The 15,490-nt window shown below is 38.1% G+C and overlaps 1 protein-coding gene across 3 annotated transcripts in view; it reads right to left on the bottom strand.

Annotated features, from left to right (window-relative positions):
* Window positions 1-15,490, bottom strand: part of LOC122491871 (ceruloplasmin) — a 72,834-nt gene that overhangs the window by 50,028 nt on the left and 7,316 nt on the right. For all 3 annotated transcript variants that reach the window (XM_043595162.1, XM_043595164.1, XM_043595163.1), the window contains exons 2-6: window positions 14,767-15,014; window positions 12,815-13,027; window positions 11,764-11,937; window positions 3,106-3,360; window positions 1,837-2,008 (exon numbers count right to left, since the gene is read on the bottom strand). In XM_043595162.1, coding sequence (XP_043451097.1) covers window positions 1,837-2,008; window positions 3,106-3,360; window positions 11,764-11,937; window positions 12,815-13,027; window positions 14,767-15,014 — 1,062 coding nt within the window. The remainder of the gene's footprint in view (window positions 1-1,836; window positions 2,009-3,105; window positions 3,361-11,763; window positions 11,938-12,814; window positions 13,028-14,766; window positions 15,015-15,490) is intronic.

The raw sequence follows: 15,490 nt of genomic DNA, 5'->3' as shown, positions 1-15,490 counted from the left end.
TGGAGATGTTTAGGATTTAGTGAGATAGTACTTGATGAGGAGAGGAGGAGGGAGTGGGGAAGTGTGGAGTCAATGACGGTACTCAGGTTTGGGGCTTCACTGATGGATGGATAATGATAGTATTCACAGAGAGGAGGAAATTCAGGTATACGGAGAAAACAATGATTCAGATGTGGACATGCTGATTTGGAGGGACCTCATCTAAGCAGGGTGTTTTTAAGCAATTAAAAATGCAAATCTGCAATTTACAAGAGCCTTCTGAGCTGGTGATACAGCTTTGGAGTCATTGCCTCTGGATGTCAGTGTAGATTGGGACTTAAATTTCTGCTTCAGGAATCAGAGACCTGGGTAGAGCCAGGCCCAGCTATTGGCCTGTCATGCATCATTGAGTAAGTTACTTAACCTTTCCAAGTAGATAGGTGACAAAGAAGGCATCTCTTAGGAGGTGATATTTGAGCAGAGACTTGAAACAGGGATGTGGCATAATTTCATCAACACTTTTGAAAGATCACTTTGGGTGCTTTATGGTGAATGGACAGTAGGAAAGGAAGACTGAGAAGGGAAGAATGGCTGGGAGGTTGTGGAACTCACTAGACACATACAGGGGTAGCTGCTGTACCCCAGGGGACGCTATTAAGAAAGTGAAAAGAAAACCTAATGAATGGGGGAAAATATTTGCAAACAATGTATCTGATAAGAGATTAATATCCAGAATATATAAAGAAGTCATATACTTTAACAGCCACCAACAACAACAAAAACAAAGAACCCAACTCAACAACAGGAAAAGGACTTGAACAGACTTCTCCAAACACCAACAACATGAAAAGATACTGAACATCACTAGTCATCAGGAAAATGCAAATCAAAATCACAATAAGATACAGTTCCACACTCAAGAAGATGTCTATTGTTTTACAAATGGAAAATAAATATTGGTAAGTAGGTAGAGAAATTGGAACCCTTGTACATTACTGGTAAGCATGTAAAATGGTACAGCCACTGTGGAAAACAGTACGGCTCTTCCTCAAAAAATTAAAAATAGGATTGTCATAGGATTGAGCAATTCCATTCCTAAGTATGTACACAAAACAACTGAAAGCATGGATGTAAACAATACTTGTACTTTCAATGTTAAGTTGCATTATTCACAATAGCCAAAAAGTAGAAGCAACCCAAATGCTCATCAACAGACTGATGGAAAAATAAAATGTGGTATATGCATACAGTGGAATATTATTCAGCCTTAAAGAGGAATGAGATTTTCATAGATGTTACAACATGGATGAGCCTTAAAAACATGCTAAGTGGAATAAGCCAGACAAAAAGGGACAAATACTGTTATTCCACTTGTAGTAAGTGCCTAGAAGAGGCAAATTCATGGAGACAGAAAGTAGAAGTTATCAGGGATTAGAGAGCTACTGTTTAATGGATACAGACTTTCTATTTAGAAAAATGAGAGTTCTGGAAACAGATAGTGTTGATTGTACAACCTTGTGAATGTACTTAATGCTGCCGGATTGCACAATGTTGTATTTTCATGAAAGAAAAGTAAATAAATTAACTAGTCTAATTATATTCAGTATTTTCTGAGGATTTTGTCAACTATCTGATAACTTTTTTATATCCATTTTTTCGTGGACTCAAAAGTCATATTTCTCAAACTTGGACTCATACCAAACACCTTAGTAAATATTTAGCAGTCTAGTTACTCACTTTCAGGTACCAATTAAAATGTTAATTGCTGAATCAGTTTTTTATGCTTCCTTCCTTTCTTTCTTTCTTTCTTTTCTTAGGGAGGCATACTTTGAAATAATAGTCCTTCTTCTGAATTACCTTCCAGGTGCTGTTAAATTTTCTTGGGTGAAGGTGTCTATTCCAGAGGGTGCGTAGTTCCAGATGATTTCCTCAGCAGCGATGTAGTAATGCCTGACATGTTTCCCAAGGATACTGTCCTCTGATGAAGGCTTGTTACAGTCTTGTACCTGGAAAAAGGCCTGCAGACCAGCTGAAAATCACATGGAAGGAGACATTGGTTAATGGAGCCAATGTTTCTCCCTCCTATTGCCTTGTAAACACCGCTGATGAAATGACAGATGGAAACTGAAGAAATAGACAGCTAGAAACAATATTAAAAATGATAGTAAACAGTTGTAAATAAATTACTGATGGAAAATTTGAGCAGTAAAACTTCCCCTTATGGCACAGAGAAGAGATATTAAGCCCTAGTATTTTTAAAAAAATATTGTACCAATCTTTGTGGGGTTTCACTTGGGATGTCTTTCGATGAGAAACAAAAAAGGACACATTAAAAGACAAGTAATAAAGAGAGACTTTGCCGTATTTTAAGGGACGGGGTGGAGTGGAGAAGGGGGAATAGAATGAGCATATATTATTACTGTTCTTGGACAAAACAAAATGGTTATGTACCTGCTGTTCTGGGTCTTCTGAGACCAAGGTGACATTTAATAGTGAGATTATATTTGAAGGTCAGAGTAACATGCCAAAAGACCCAGATTAAAGCTAGTTTCTTCAGGAGATCACTATTACAAACTAGTATTTTTCAAGAACAAGGAATGTTCTTATGTTGAAGAGATGAACGAGGTATTTAGCAAGTTAAACCAAGGAGTAGCTGGACTCAAAGAACAAAGTTGGTTGTGTCTGATAGAACCAAATTAAAACAAACAACAAACAAACTACTTTTCAGCACAGTATATAAATCTTCTGGTGTTTACAATATTGTGTATTTTACAAAGCAAAGAAGTTGTATATACTTCTCAGCGTATACCTATACTTTTAGGACAGAAGGGTAATTCAGGGCCAGTTATGCTTTTTCTCAAATTAATATATTTTCATATTTCATTATTTTGTAAAATTCTAGTCTTTCAGTTTTTTTATTATATTATGATGCATACCATCATAAGAATAAAATTAAATTACCAGTTCAAAGCTCAGATTATTCTAAAGATATTTAACTTTTAGATTCTTTTAAAAAAATTTTATTTACTTTTAGATTCTGATTCCCAGTTATCACCCCATTAGTAGTGTAACAGATACATGACTCTTTTTTTGGCCGAAAGCTCATTTCAGGTAAAGATGGCTTACCTTTCAGGTGGTTTAGATTCTGACAGCTAAGCATCCATTCTCCAGGACTCTGGGCCACCATAAAAGCTTCAAAGAGGGTAGCAGGAAAGAGATTGACTGTATCAATACGGTAGCCCTTATTAGTCAATACTTGGCCGTGGAAGAAAGCTGAGTGCACATCAATTTCATTACCCATGCCAAAAAGATACCATTTTACTTTGTCTTCTGCACACATGGAGAGTCCTGGGAGACTTCCAAAAGTATATCCATTCACAGCTGTAAGTCAAGATCAGAGATTGTGATTAAAAACATTGGTGCCTGGGATGGTAATAGTTATCTCTATAGAAATAAATATCAATTTGGATTGGAAAATACCTGGCACATGTACTGCTGCTATTCCTTCCTCTGTACCTACATCAGACATTGCTAATCAATCATAGCACTCTTATTTTGGACCTGAATCCAGTCTCAGGATTTTTGTCAACACATTAGCAGATGAACACAATGAAGATGAAACCTATTTTTTCTCTGTTATAAGCTATACACATTAGCTGTGTAGCTGTGTATTAGTATGTGTATATGGGTATTTGTAAATATAATGTATGCATATATATGTGCATATATACAAAATGTACACACATAGAGTAAATTTTAGAAAGACTGAAGGTTATTTCATAATCAATCACATATCATGTTGATAGTGGTAATATTAATTTCAATTTTTTCTTTTTGCATGTTAGGACTTTGCTGATTTTCTGCAGTGAACATGAATTCCTTGTGTCATAAGAACACAAGGAAAGCTTTTTTCTTTTTTTAGAGATTATAAGTCAAAATTGGAAGAGATGTGACGGCGAAAAGAAGAAATCCAGGGGAAGGATAGTAAGGACCAGTACAAGAGCCACAAAGACCTAAAAATTCGAAGGCAGAATGGCCCAAGACGCTTTAAAGAAACCTAGGCGGACTTTAATACTCCACTTACAACAATGGATAGATCATCCAGACACAGAATCAATAAAGAAACAAGGGCTCTGGATGATACATTGGATCAGATGGACTTGACAGATATATTTAGAACTCTGCATCCCAAAGCAAAAGAATATACTTTCTTCTCAAGTGCACATGGAACATTCTCCAAGATAGATCACATAATGGGTCACAAAACAGCCCTTCATAAGTATACAAGAATTGAGATCATACCATGCACACTTTCAGACCACAATGCTATGAAACTTGAAATCAACCACAGGAAAAAGTCTGGAAAACCTCCAAAAGCATGGAGGTTAAAGAACATCCTACTAAAGAAGAGTGGGTCAACCAGGCAATTAGAGAAGAAATTTAAAAAATATATGGATACAAATGAAAATGAAAATACAACAATCCAAATGCTTTGGGATGCAGCAAAGGCAGTCCTGGGAGGAAAATACATTGCAATCCAGACCTATCTTAAGAAACAAGAAAAATCACAAATACAAAATCTAACAGTACACCTAAAGGAAATAGAAGCAGAGCAGCAAAGACACCCCAAATCCAGCAGAATAAGAGAAATAATAAATATCAGAGCAGAAACAAATATAGAATCTAAAAAAACAGTAGAGAAGATCAATGAAACCAAGAGTTGGTTTTTCGAAAAAATAACAAAATTGATAAACCTCTAGCCAGGCTTCTCAAAAAGAGAAGGGGGAGGACCCAAATAGATAAAATCATGAATGAAAATGGAATTATTACAACCAATCCCTCAGAAATACAAGCAATTATCAGGGAATGCTATGAAAAATTATATGCCAAAATGTTGGGGAAGATGGTGGTGTAGGAGGATGCTGGGCTCACAACGTCCTGCGGATCACTTAGATTCCACCCACACCTGCCTAAATAACCCAGAAAACTGCCAGAAGACTAGCAGAACGGATTCTCCAGAGCCAAGCGTAGATGAGAGGCTCACGGAAGAGAGTAGGAAGGGTGGAGAGGCAGTGTGTTCTACACGGACTGCTGGGAGGGAGCCAGGGTGGATGGGCAGCCCGCTGGCAAAGCAGAGCCCCCGAGTCTCGCTTGCAAAAGCAGAGGGGCCGGACAGAGTGTGTTCTGACAGCAAGCGGGACTTAACATCTGGAAGGTTATAAGTTAACAGCTCTGCTCGGAGAACGGGAGGGCTGGAGGACAACGGGAGGGAGAGTTGTTGAGCCCCGGACGACAGAGCTCAGTTTGGCGGGGAACAAAGGCGCTCACCAGCGCTATCTCTCTCGCCCATCCCCCTGCCAAAATCCTGAAGGGAACCAGTTCCTGCCAGGGAACTTGTTTGCTCCAGGCAAACACCCAACACTGTGCTTCTGTGGATCCATCCCTCTGGCAGGTCTGACTCCCTCCCGGTGCCGCAGGGCCCCTCCCGAAGCAGATCTCTGAAGGAAAAGTGAGATGAGCCTGCCCCTCCCGCCCCTGTGCACCTTGCCCATCCACCCCAGCTAATACGCCAGATCCCCAGCATCACAAGCCTGGCAGTGTGCAAGTAGCCCAGATGGGCCACGCCACCCCACAGTGAATCCCGCCCCTAGGAGAGGGGAAGAGAAGGCACACACCAGTCTGACTGTGGCCCCAGCGGTGGGTTGGGGGCAGACATTAGGTCTGACTGTGGCCCCGCCCACCAACGCAAGTTATTCAAGACAGCACAGGGGAAGTGCCCAGCAGTCCCACACCACTCCAGGGACTATCCAAAATGACAAAACGGAAGAATTCCCCTCAAAAGAAACTCCAGGAAATAGCGACAGCTAATGAACTGATCAAAAATGATTTAAACAATATAACAGAAAGTGAATTTAGAATAATAGTCATAAAATTAATTGCTAGGCTTGAAAACAGTATAGAGGACAGCAGAGAATCTCTTGCTACAGATATCAAGGGACTAAGGAACAGCCAGGAGGAGATAAAAAAATGCTATTAATGAGTTGCAAAATAAAATGGAGACTACCACAGCTTGGATTGAAGAGGCGGAGGAGAGAATAGGTGAACTAGAAGATAAAATTATGGAAAAAGAAGAAGCTGAGAAAAAGAGATAAAAAAATCCAGGAGTATTAGGAGAAAATTAGAGAACTAAGTGATGCACTAAAGAGAAATAATCTACGTATAATTGGTATCCCAGAGGAGGAAGAGAGAGGGAAAGGTGCTGAAGGTGTACTTGAAGAAATCATAGCTGAGAACTTTCCTGATCTGGGGAAGGAAAAAGGCATTGAAATCCAAGAGGCACAGAGAACTCCCTTCAGATGTAACTTGAATCGATCTTCTGCATGACATATCATAGTGAAACTGGCAAAATACAAGGATAAAGAGAAAATTCTGAAAGCAGCTAGGGATAAATGTGCTCTAACATATAAAGGGAGACCGATAAGACTCGTGGCGGATCTCACTACTGAAACTTGGCAGGCCAGAAAGGAATGGCAGGAAGTCTTCAACATAATGAACAGAAAAAAATATGCAGCCAAGAATCCTTTATCCAGCAAATCTGTCATTTAGAATAGAAGGAGAGATAAAGGTCTTCCCAAACAAAAACTGAAGGAATTCATCACCACTAAACTGGCCCTATAAGAGATCCTAAGGGGGATCCTGTGAGACAAAGTACTAGAGACATTGCTACAAGCATGAAACCTACATACATCACAATGACTCTAAACCCATATCTTTCTATAATAACACTGAATGTAAATGGACTAAATGCACCAACCAAAAGACATAGGGTATCAGAATGGATAAAAAAATAAGACCCATCTATTTGCTGTCTATAAGAGACTCATTTTAGACCTGAGGACACTTTCAGATTGAAAGTGAGGGGACGGAGAACTATCTATCATGCTACTGGAAGTCAAAAGAAAGCTGGAGTAGCCATACTTATATCAGACAAACTAGACTTTAAATTAAAGGCTGTAACAAGAGATGAAGAAGGGCATTATATAATCATTACAGGGTCTATCCTCCAAGAAGAACTAACAATTGTAAATGTCTATCACCAAATACAGGAGCCCCCAAATATATAAAACAATGACTCACAAACATAAGCAACCTTATTGACAAAAATGTGGTAATTGCAGGGGACTTTAATACTCCACTAACAGCAATGGATAGATCATCTAGACACATGGTCAATAAAGAAACAAGGACCCTGAATGATTATTGGATCAGATGGACGTGACAGATATTTTTACAACTCTGCATGCCAAAGCAACAGAATATATTATTGGATCAGATGGACTTGACAGATATATTTACAACTCTGCATCGCAAAGCAAAAGAATATACTTTCTTCTCGAGTGCACATGGAACATTCTCCAAGATAGATCACATAATGGGTCACAAAACAGCCCTTCATAAGTATACAAGAATTGAGATCACACCATGCACACTTTCAGACCACAATGCTATGAAACTTGAAATCAACCACAGGAAAAAGTCTGGAAAACCTCCAAAAGCATGGAGGTTAAAGAATACCCTACTAAAGAAGAGTGGGTCAACCAGACAATTAGAGAAGAAATTAAAAAATATATGGAAACATACGAAAATGAAAATACAACAATCCAAACACTTTGGGATGCAGCGAAGGCAGTCCTGAGAGGAAAATACATTGCAATCCAGGCCTATCTCAAGAAACAAGAAAAATCTCAAATACAAAATCTAACAGCACACCTAAAGGAAATAGAAGCAGAACAGCAAAGACACCCCAAACCCAGCAGAAGAGAAATAAAAAATATCAGAGCAGAAACAAACAATATAGAATCTAAAAATCTGTAGAGCAGATCAATGGAACCAAGAGTTGGTTTTTTGAAAAAATAAACAAAATTGATAAACCTCTAGCCAGGCTTCTCAAAAAGAAAAGGGAGATGACCCAAATAGATAAAATCATGAATGAAAATGAAATTATTACAACCAATCCCTCAGAAATACAAGCAATTGTCAGGGAATAACATTAAAAATTATATGCCAACAAACTGGACAACCTGGAAGAAATGGACAAATTCCTAAGAACCCACACACTTCCAAAACTCAAACAGGAAGAAATAGAAAATTTGAACAGACCCATAACCAGTGAAGAAATTGAATCAGTTATCAAAAATCTCCCAACAAATAAGAGTCCAGGACCAGATGGTTTCCCAGGGGAATTCTACCAGACATTTAAAGCAGAGATAATACCTATCCTTCTCCAACTGTTCCAAAAATAGAAAGAGAAGGAAAACTTCCAGACTCATTCTACGAAGCCAGCATTACTTTGATTCCCAAACCAGACAGAGACCCAGCAGAAAAAGAGAACTACAGACCAATATCCCTGATGAATATGGATGCAAAAATTCTCAATAAGATACTAGCAAATTGAATTCAACAGCATATAAAAAGAATTATTCACCATGATCTAGTGGGATTCATTCCTGGGCTGCCGGGCTGGTTTAATATTCTCAAATCCATCAATGTGATACATCACATTAATAAAAGAAAAGATAATCCTGTCAATCGATGCAGAAAAAGCATTTGACAAAATTCAGCATTCTTTCTTAATAAAGACCCTCGAGAAAGTCGGGATAGAAGGAACATACTTAAACATCATAAAAGCCATTTATGAAAAGCCCACAGCTAATATCATCCTCAATGGGGAAAAACTGAAAGCTTTCCCCCTGAGATCAGGAACACGACAGGGATGTCCACTCTCACCACTGTCGTTTAACATAGTGTTGGAAGTGCTAGCATCAGCAATCAGACAAAAAAAGGAAATCAAAGGCATCAAAATTGGCAAAGATGAAGTCAAGCTTTCACTTTTTGCATGATATTCCATGTAGATGACATGGAAAACCCGATAGACTCCACCAAAAGTCTGCTAGAACTGATACATGAATTCAGCAAAGTCGCAGGATATAAAATCAATGTACAGAAATCAGTTGCATTCTTATACACTAATAACGGAGCAACAGAAAGATAAATAAAGAAACTGATCCCATTCACAACTGCACCAAGAAGCATAAAATACCTAGCAATAAACCTAACCAAAGATGTAAAAGATCTGTATGCTGAAAACTATAGAAAGCTTATGGAGGAAACTGAAGAAGATACAAATAAATAGAACAACATTCCGTGCTCATGGGTTGTAAGAATAAATATTGTTGAAATGTCAATACTACCCAAAGCTATCTACACATTCAATGCAATCCCAATCAAAATTGCACCAGGATTCTTCTTGAAGCTAGAACAAGCAATCCTAAAATTCATACGGAACCACAAAAGGCCCCGAATAGCCAAAGTAATTTTGAAGAAGACCAAAGCAGGAGGCATCACAATCCCTTTAGCCTCTACTACAAAGCTGTAATCATCAAGACAGCATGGTATTGGCACAAAAACAGACACATAGACCAATGGAATAGAGACTCCAGAATTGGACCCACAAAAGTATGGCCAACTAGTCTTTGACAAAGCAGGAAAGAATATCCAGTGGAAAAAAGACAGTCTCTTTAACAAATGGTGCTGGGAGAACTGGACAGCAACATGCAGAAGACCATTCACCATTCACAAAAATAAACTCAAAATGGATAAAGGACCTGAATGTGAGACAGAAAACCATCAAAACCCTAGAGGATAAAGCAGGAAAAAACCTCTCTGACATCAGCCGCAGCAATTTCTTACTTGACACATCCCCAAAGGCAAGGGAATTAAAAGCAAAAGTGAACTATTGGGACCTCATGAAGATAAAAAGCTTCTGCACAGCAAAGGAAACAATCAACAAAACTAAAAGGCAACCAACGGAATGGGAAAAGATATTTGCAAATGACATATTGGACAAAGGGCTAGTATCCAACATCTATGAACAACTCACCAAACTCCATACCCAAAAAAACAAATAATCCAGTGAAGAAATGGACAGAAGACATGAATAGATACTTCTCTAAAGAAGACATCCAGATGACCAACAGGCACATGAAAAGATGCTCAATGTCACTCCTCATCAGGGAAATACAAACCAAAACCACACTGAGATATCACCTCACGCCGGTCAGAGTGGCTAAAATGAACAAATCAGGAGACTATAGATACTGGAGAGGATGTGGAGAAACGGGAACCCTCTTGCACTGTTGGTGGGAATGCAGACTGGTGCAGCCACTCTGGAAAACAGTGTGGAGGTTCCTCAAAAAATTAAGAATAGATCTACCCTATGACCCAACAATAGCACTTCTAGGAATTTACCCAAGGGATACAGGAGTGCTGATGCAGAGGGGCACTTGTACCCCAATGTTTATAGCAGCACTCTCAACAATAGCCAAATTATGGAAAGAGCCTAAATGTCCATCAACTGATGAATTGATAAAGAAATTGTGGTTTGTATATACAATGGAATGCTACATGGCAATGAGAAAGAATGAAATATGGTCTTTTGTAGCAACGTGGATGGAACTGGAGAGTGTGATGCTAAGTGAAATAAGCCATACAGAGAAAGACAGATACCATATGTTTTCACTCTTATGTTGATACTGAGAAACTTAACAGAAGACCATGGGGGAGGGGAAGGGGGAAAAAAAGTTACAGAGAGGGAAGGAGGCAAACCATCAGAGACTCTTAAAAACTGAGAATAAACTGAGGGTTGATGGGGGGTAGGAGGGAGGGGAAAGTTGGTGATGGGCATTGAGGAGGGCACCTGTTGGGATGAGCACTGGGTGTTGTATGGAAACCAATTTGACAATAAGTTTCATATAAAAAAATAAAAATAAAATAAAGAAACCTAGGATCACTATTCAAACTGGGTGGTCCTAGAGATAAGATAGAAATTGGTTCTGGGAAACACCATGAATGTATGTGATACAACAGAGGTACAACCAGACCTATCCAGACTAGACCTTGAGTATCTTTTTCTAACATCTATTTTGTTAGCGCATAACAAAGGCAGGATTGAAGTATAGACAGGGGACCTTCCAGCCAGAAATAAACAAAAGTTGGGGGGGAAAATCTGTACTTTGTTAATTAGTTTGTTTTTCTGCTTTGGTAGTTATTTTTGTATTCTCGGTTTCTGAGTAAAGGTAATTTTCAAGAAGCTGAATACAAACAAACAAAAAGCCATACTTATTGGTCTAGTTGGTGTTAAGAGATTTAATTTCTTATGCAAATTCTGAGTGATAGACAACCTTACTAAGCTCATTATTTTGAGTCTGAGAATTGAGGAGCCTAGGCAGTAAAGAAAGCATTTCTAGAAGAAATAAAGTGAATTAAAAGATAGAAAAAAAAATGATGCAGAGGGACAATGTATATATAAAAGAAATACCTTTTAGAACTGTAGTTTGAGCTATTTTAAGTATAGTTCAATGCTTTATGATATAAAGATAATTTTCAGCATTTAGTTTAATAATTGTAGGCGGCCTCAAATAAAATTTAGAATGAGTTTGGAGAATAAACAAACATATAAATAAATATAACATACGTATGCATTAAACCAAAATTGATGATGTTTTCTCCTTATTAGTTTGGGAACAATTTGGTGTATCCAGTTTTACCTGGCACAGAGTTTTGATTTGATCTGTTTAGCTAAATATGAAGTTGCAGGTTTAATATGCTTTCTTATCAGGACCAGAGATTAGAAACACACTACTTATTCATGTGAAGGAATAGATCTAGCAGACTTAATGGATCAAGAAAAATAAGATTAAGTTAACACGCTTTCTGTAATCTTACAATACATCCTGTTACTCTCTTGGAAATCTTCGTTATCTTCCTCAACTTTCTCTGGTTCAGAGCAGTAGGTTTTAATGTTGTCATATAGGTACCAGCTGAGATTTTCATCCACCACAGAAAACATCAGCACAAATTCTTGGTCAATATTTTTTTCTTTTTCTTGATCCAGAGAATCTGAAGTGAAAATTACTATTTTAGTAGAAGTTACTCTTTAGCATGTATTTTTAGCAGGTGATTTATAGCTTTAAAATTTTACTTTTCTAATACACCCCCAATCTGGATTTGTCACTTCTGTTTTACAGATGGAAACACCAGGAAACTTTATGTTCAGTATCCTGAGCTTACAGATACTCATATATCTGGATGCCCATTGACCACGTAACTATTCAATGCTTTTTTGGCAAATGAGAAGGTTGGAATTCAAAGTTGTGTGTGTATCTTCTGGTGCCTACATCCACAAACTAAGACAGTAAGTCTTTGAAGGTAACTCATTCTGTTCAAGTGAGAATTAGCTTTCAAGCTCTTTTTTTTTTTTTTAAGTAGGCTTCAAGCCCAATGTGTGGCTTGAACTCATGACTGTGAGATCAAGACCTGAGCTGATGCTTAACTGACTGAGACATTCAGATGCCCCTGGATCTCAAGCTCTTGAGCTGCATTGTCTTTTTCATGATGCTGGAAATAGTTACTGTGATATTATATTTACCAACGCAATGCAGGTAACTACAGATCTAACACCATGGAGTGCCACTAAGGGAGTCACTTCTGGTAAAGTCACACATCTCTTCAACACCACTGTTGGAAACTGGATACAGCAAACCTATCTTCCAGGAGAGCATGTTTCTTGCAGCGTAGTAATGGGTGTGAATACTTGTTCCATTTATTTCTTCTTCTTCTCCTGCCCTGTTGTTTTCCCCTTTTTATCTAGATTCACTCCTTCTCAACCTTACCTACTCAGTCATAACACAGAAGGTTTGACTTCTATGTTAAAAAACAAACTCCTCTGTCTCTTGCCTGTTGGTCATATACTGTGAGCAACAATGAAAAAATTTACCTTTTTTACAGAATATTAAAGGTCCGATGAGTCCTGAGGCGATATCTTTTGGAGCATCAATGTGGGAATGGTAAATCCTGGTCACACAATTGCTATCTTCCTCACCAGGACTTTGCTCTTCGGTGGCGTTCATTACATATGTGTACTGCTCACCAGGATGCACTTTGTCATCTGCTTTGTGAAAATCTGTGGTGTTATCAGGATAGATGGCCCCTAAGAAGCAATACACAGTGAAGTTACAAAGTGAATGTATTTGAACTTAAAAGAGAGAATAGATGATTCATTAATTTATTTGGCAAACGTGTATTCAACTTGTAGTATGTGCCCCTTTGGGAATGTAGTGATGTCCTATTTGAACACACAAGCGTGAGAGGCCAATGACTAGGGGGTCTGGAAGCTTCACCAAAAATTTGGTTGTTATTTTTTAACTTACTGAATACTTACTGAATCTTAAGGGAGTAGTAATAGAGCATAGTGACTTCTGGTTTGCAGTGTAAAGAACCACTTTTGCTCTGGGGTCATGGTATGGAAGTATGAACAAAATGGCTACTCTCTCTTATCATTTGAGACATCTTATAGGATGTCAAGTTTCCACCCATGAACTATGGATTTTTAAAAATTCTGTACTTTTACTTTTGGAAATTTCCAAAAATACGTAAAAGTTGAGGAAATAATATGATGAACTTCCATTTACCCATCAACCAAGCTTTAATAATGATAAACCCAAGACCAATCCTGTTTCATCTACACCCCCACCCACTCTTAACCCCATCACCATCGAATTAATTGTAAAGCAAATCCTAGGCATCATATCATTTCACTAATAAATACTTGAATATATACCTCTAAAGGATAAGAACGGTTTTTTCTTTAACATGAAGACAATATAACTACCATGCCTTAAAAATGATTAATACCCTACTATGCCATGAATTTATAAAAAAGAAAGAAGATGGCAGTTAGCCTCTAAGCTATGAATGTAACTGTTTCAGAAAAACAAATAAAAATATATGGTCAAAACATTCACCTTCTAAAGCAAAGCCTCTGTAAAAAAGAAAACTAATAATTTTAAAGCTCTAATTTTATCTTAATTTCCAAACTTAATCCTTATAATTTCAACTAACATGGTCTCCGCATTTTTGCTTATAATGCCTGACATTCATTGAGCTATTACCATGTACATCATTGTCCCTATTTTATACACGAGGAAACTGAAGCGCAGAGAATTTAAGTAACTTAGCTGAGATCATTATTCAGCCAGTGAAAGACAAAGCTGCACTTGAAGCTTTGTCTATTACTTTCAAAGTCCTCGCTCTTATCCATAACAAAACCTCACCTCTTTTTATCATTATCATCAACAAGTACTAAAAATGATATCACAGACACCAAACCTATTCTTTGTTCTTCTGTACCATCTTTAAGGTTTCTAAGTCCTACATTCAAATGACCTTTCCGTTAATTGTATCTCAGATGCGGCTCTGGGGTCATCCAGCCATGTGTACCATTTGACTGATGCAAGAGACTACTCAGACTGCCTTAGGTAGGACAGAGTTAATCCAGAGTTAGGATGGTATGTGACAATGACCACAGTATGGTCACGTGTAGGAACTTTAGAGTTAAGACAGCCCCTATCTTGAGTCCTGTTTCTTCCCTCTGGATGTTTGCCTTTTCTAGGCCTTCATGCATGTTGCCTAGTCCTCTCATTCTCTTTGGCTGGCGAGTTGCCAGGCACTGGTAGGGAAGTCCCAGCTCTCGCTGCCTCTCACTGTATAGTCTACCCAAGAGTTCTTTCACACAAGCAAGTGCAACCAAGGGAAACACAGCATAGTAACACACTTACACGTCTTCTCCAGGAGGGGAGGCCATAATCTTAGATGTTAAAAAAAAAACAAAAAAAGTGCTCCTACTGAAAATTACGAGGAAATTCCAGCTAGAATATGAGCTGAACTTACCCTCATGTTCCTTATGGTAAGTTACTCCATGTGGATGGAAAGTGTAGGGCCTAGAGGCAAAGTTTTTTAGGTGAACATAAACTCTATCTCCAGTTTCAGCTTTGATAACAGGGCCTAAAAACCCCAGCCAGACAGGTTTTTCTATAATTGTGCTAAAAGTTCTGTCTGTGTACTGAACATAAAGGGCCTTCTTATACAACCTTCCAATTCTATCTGGGCCATTTTGAAGATAGATATCTGAATGTTCCCTGCAAAAGAAAAGAAGACAACTCTATCAGAAGCCATCATTTCTGGGGATAACATTATAACATCTCATGTAATTAAAGAGAAATTAATGACCATATCACATCAAATGTTTGCCTGTTATTGTAGGGGTGCTTCCAAAAATGAAGAGGTGAGCTGGCACTTACCCTCCTATTTTAAGTATGTGAGGCGTCCCGCATCAGGTGTGATAGCAGCGAATCATGTGTGAAGCCACCATTAAAATCTGGTGTATCTCACCAGACTATTTTTCTACAGGATTTTTATGTTACAATACAGAAACATTATGAAGTCGAATACAAAGTGAAAGTAAAATGTTAGGGTAAAGCAGTTAAGACCTTACTCATCTATTACTCTTTCAGCTACCGGAAGAAAATGAGTTTATAAGCAGTGAGTCCGGATATTTGAGACTTCAGAGTGTGTATATATTTTGTTTTCCTAAATACATAAAATTAATGATGCT

The sequence above is a fragment of the Prionailurus bengalensis genome, chromosome C2, assembly GCF_016509475.1.
Source record: "Prionailurus bengalensis isolate Pbe53 chromosome C2, Fcat_Pben_1.1_paternal_pri, whole genome shotgun sequence".
Taxonomy (NCBI): Eukaryota; Metazoa; Chordata; class Mammalia; order Carnivora; family Felidae; genus Prionailurus; species Prionailurus bengalensis.
Note: the sequence above shows the minus strand (reverse complement) of the source record. Positions and strands in the feature narration are given on the sequence as shown.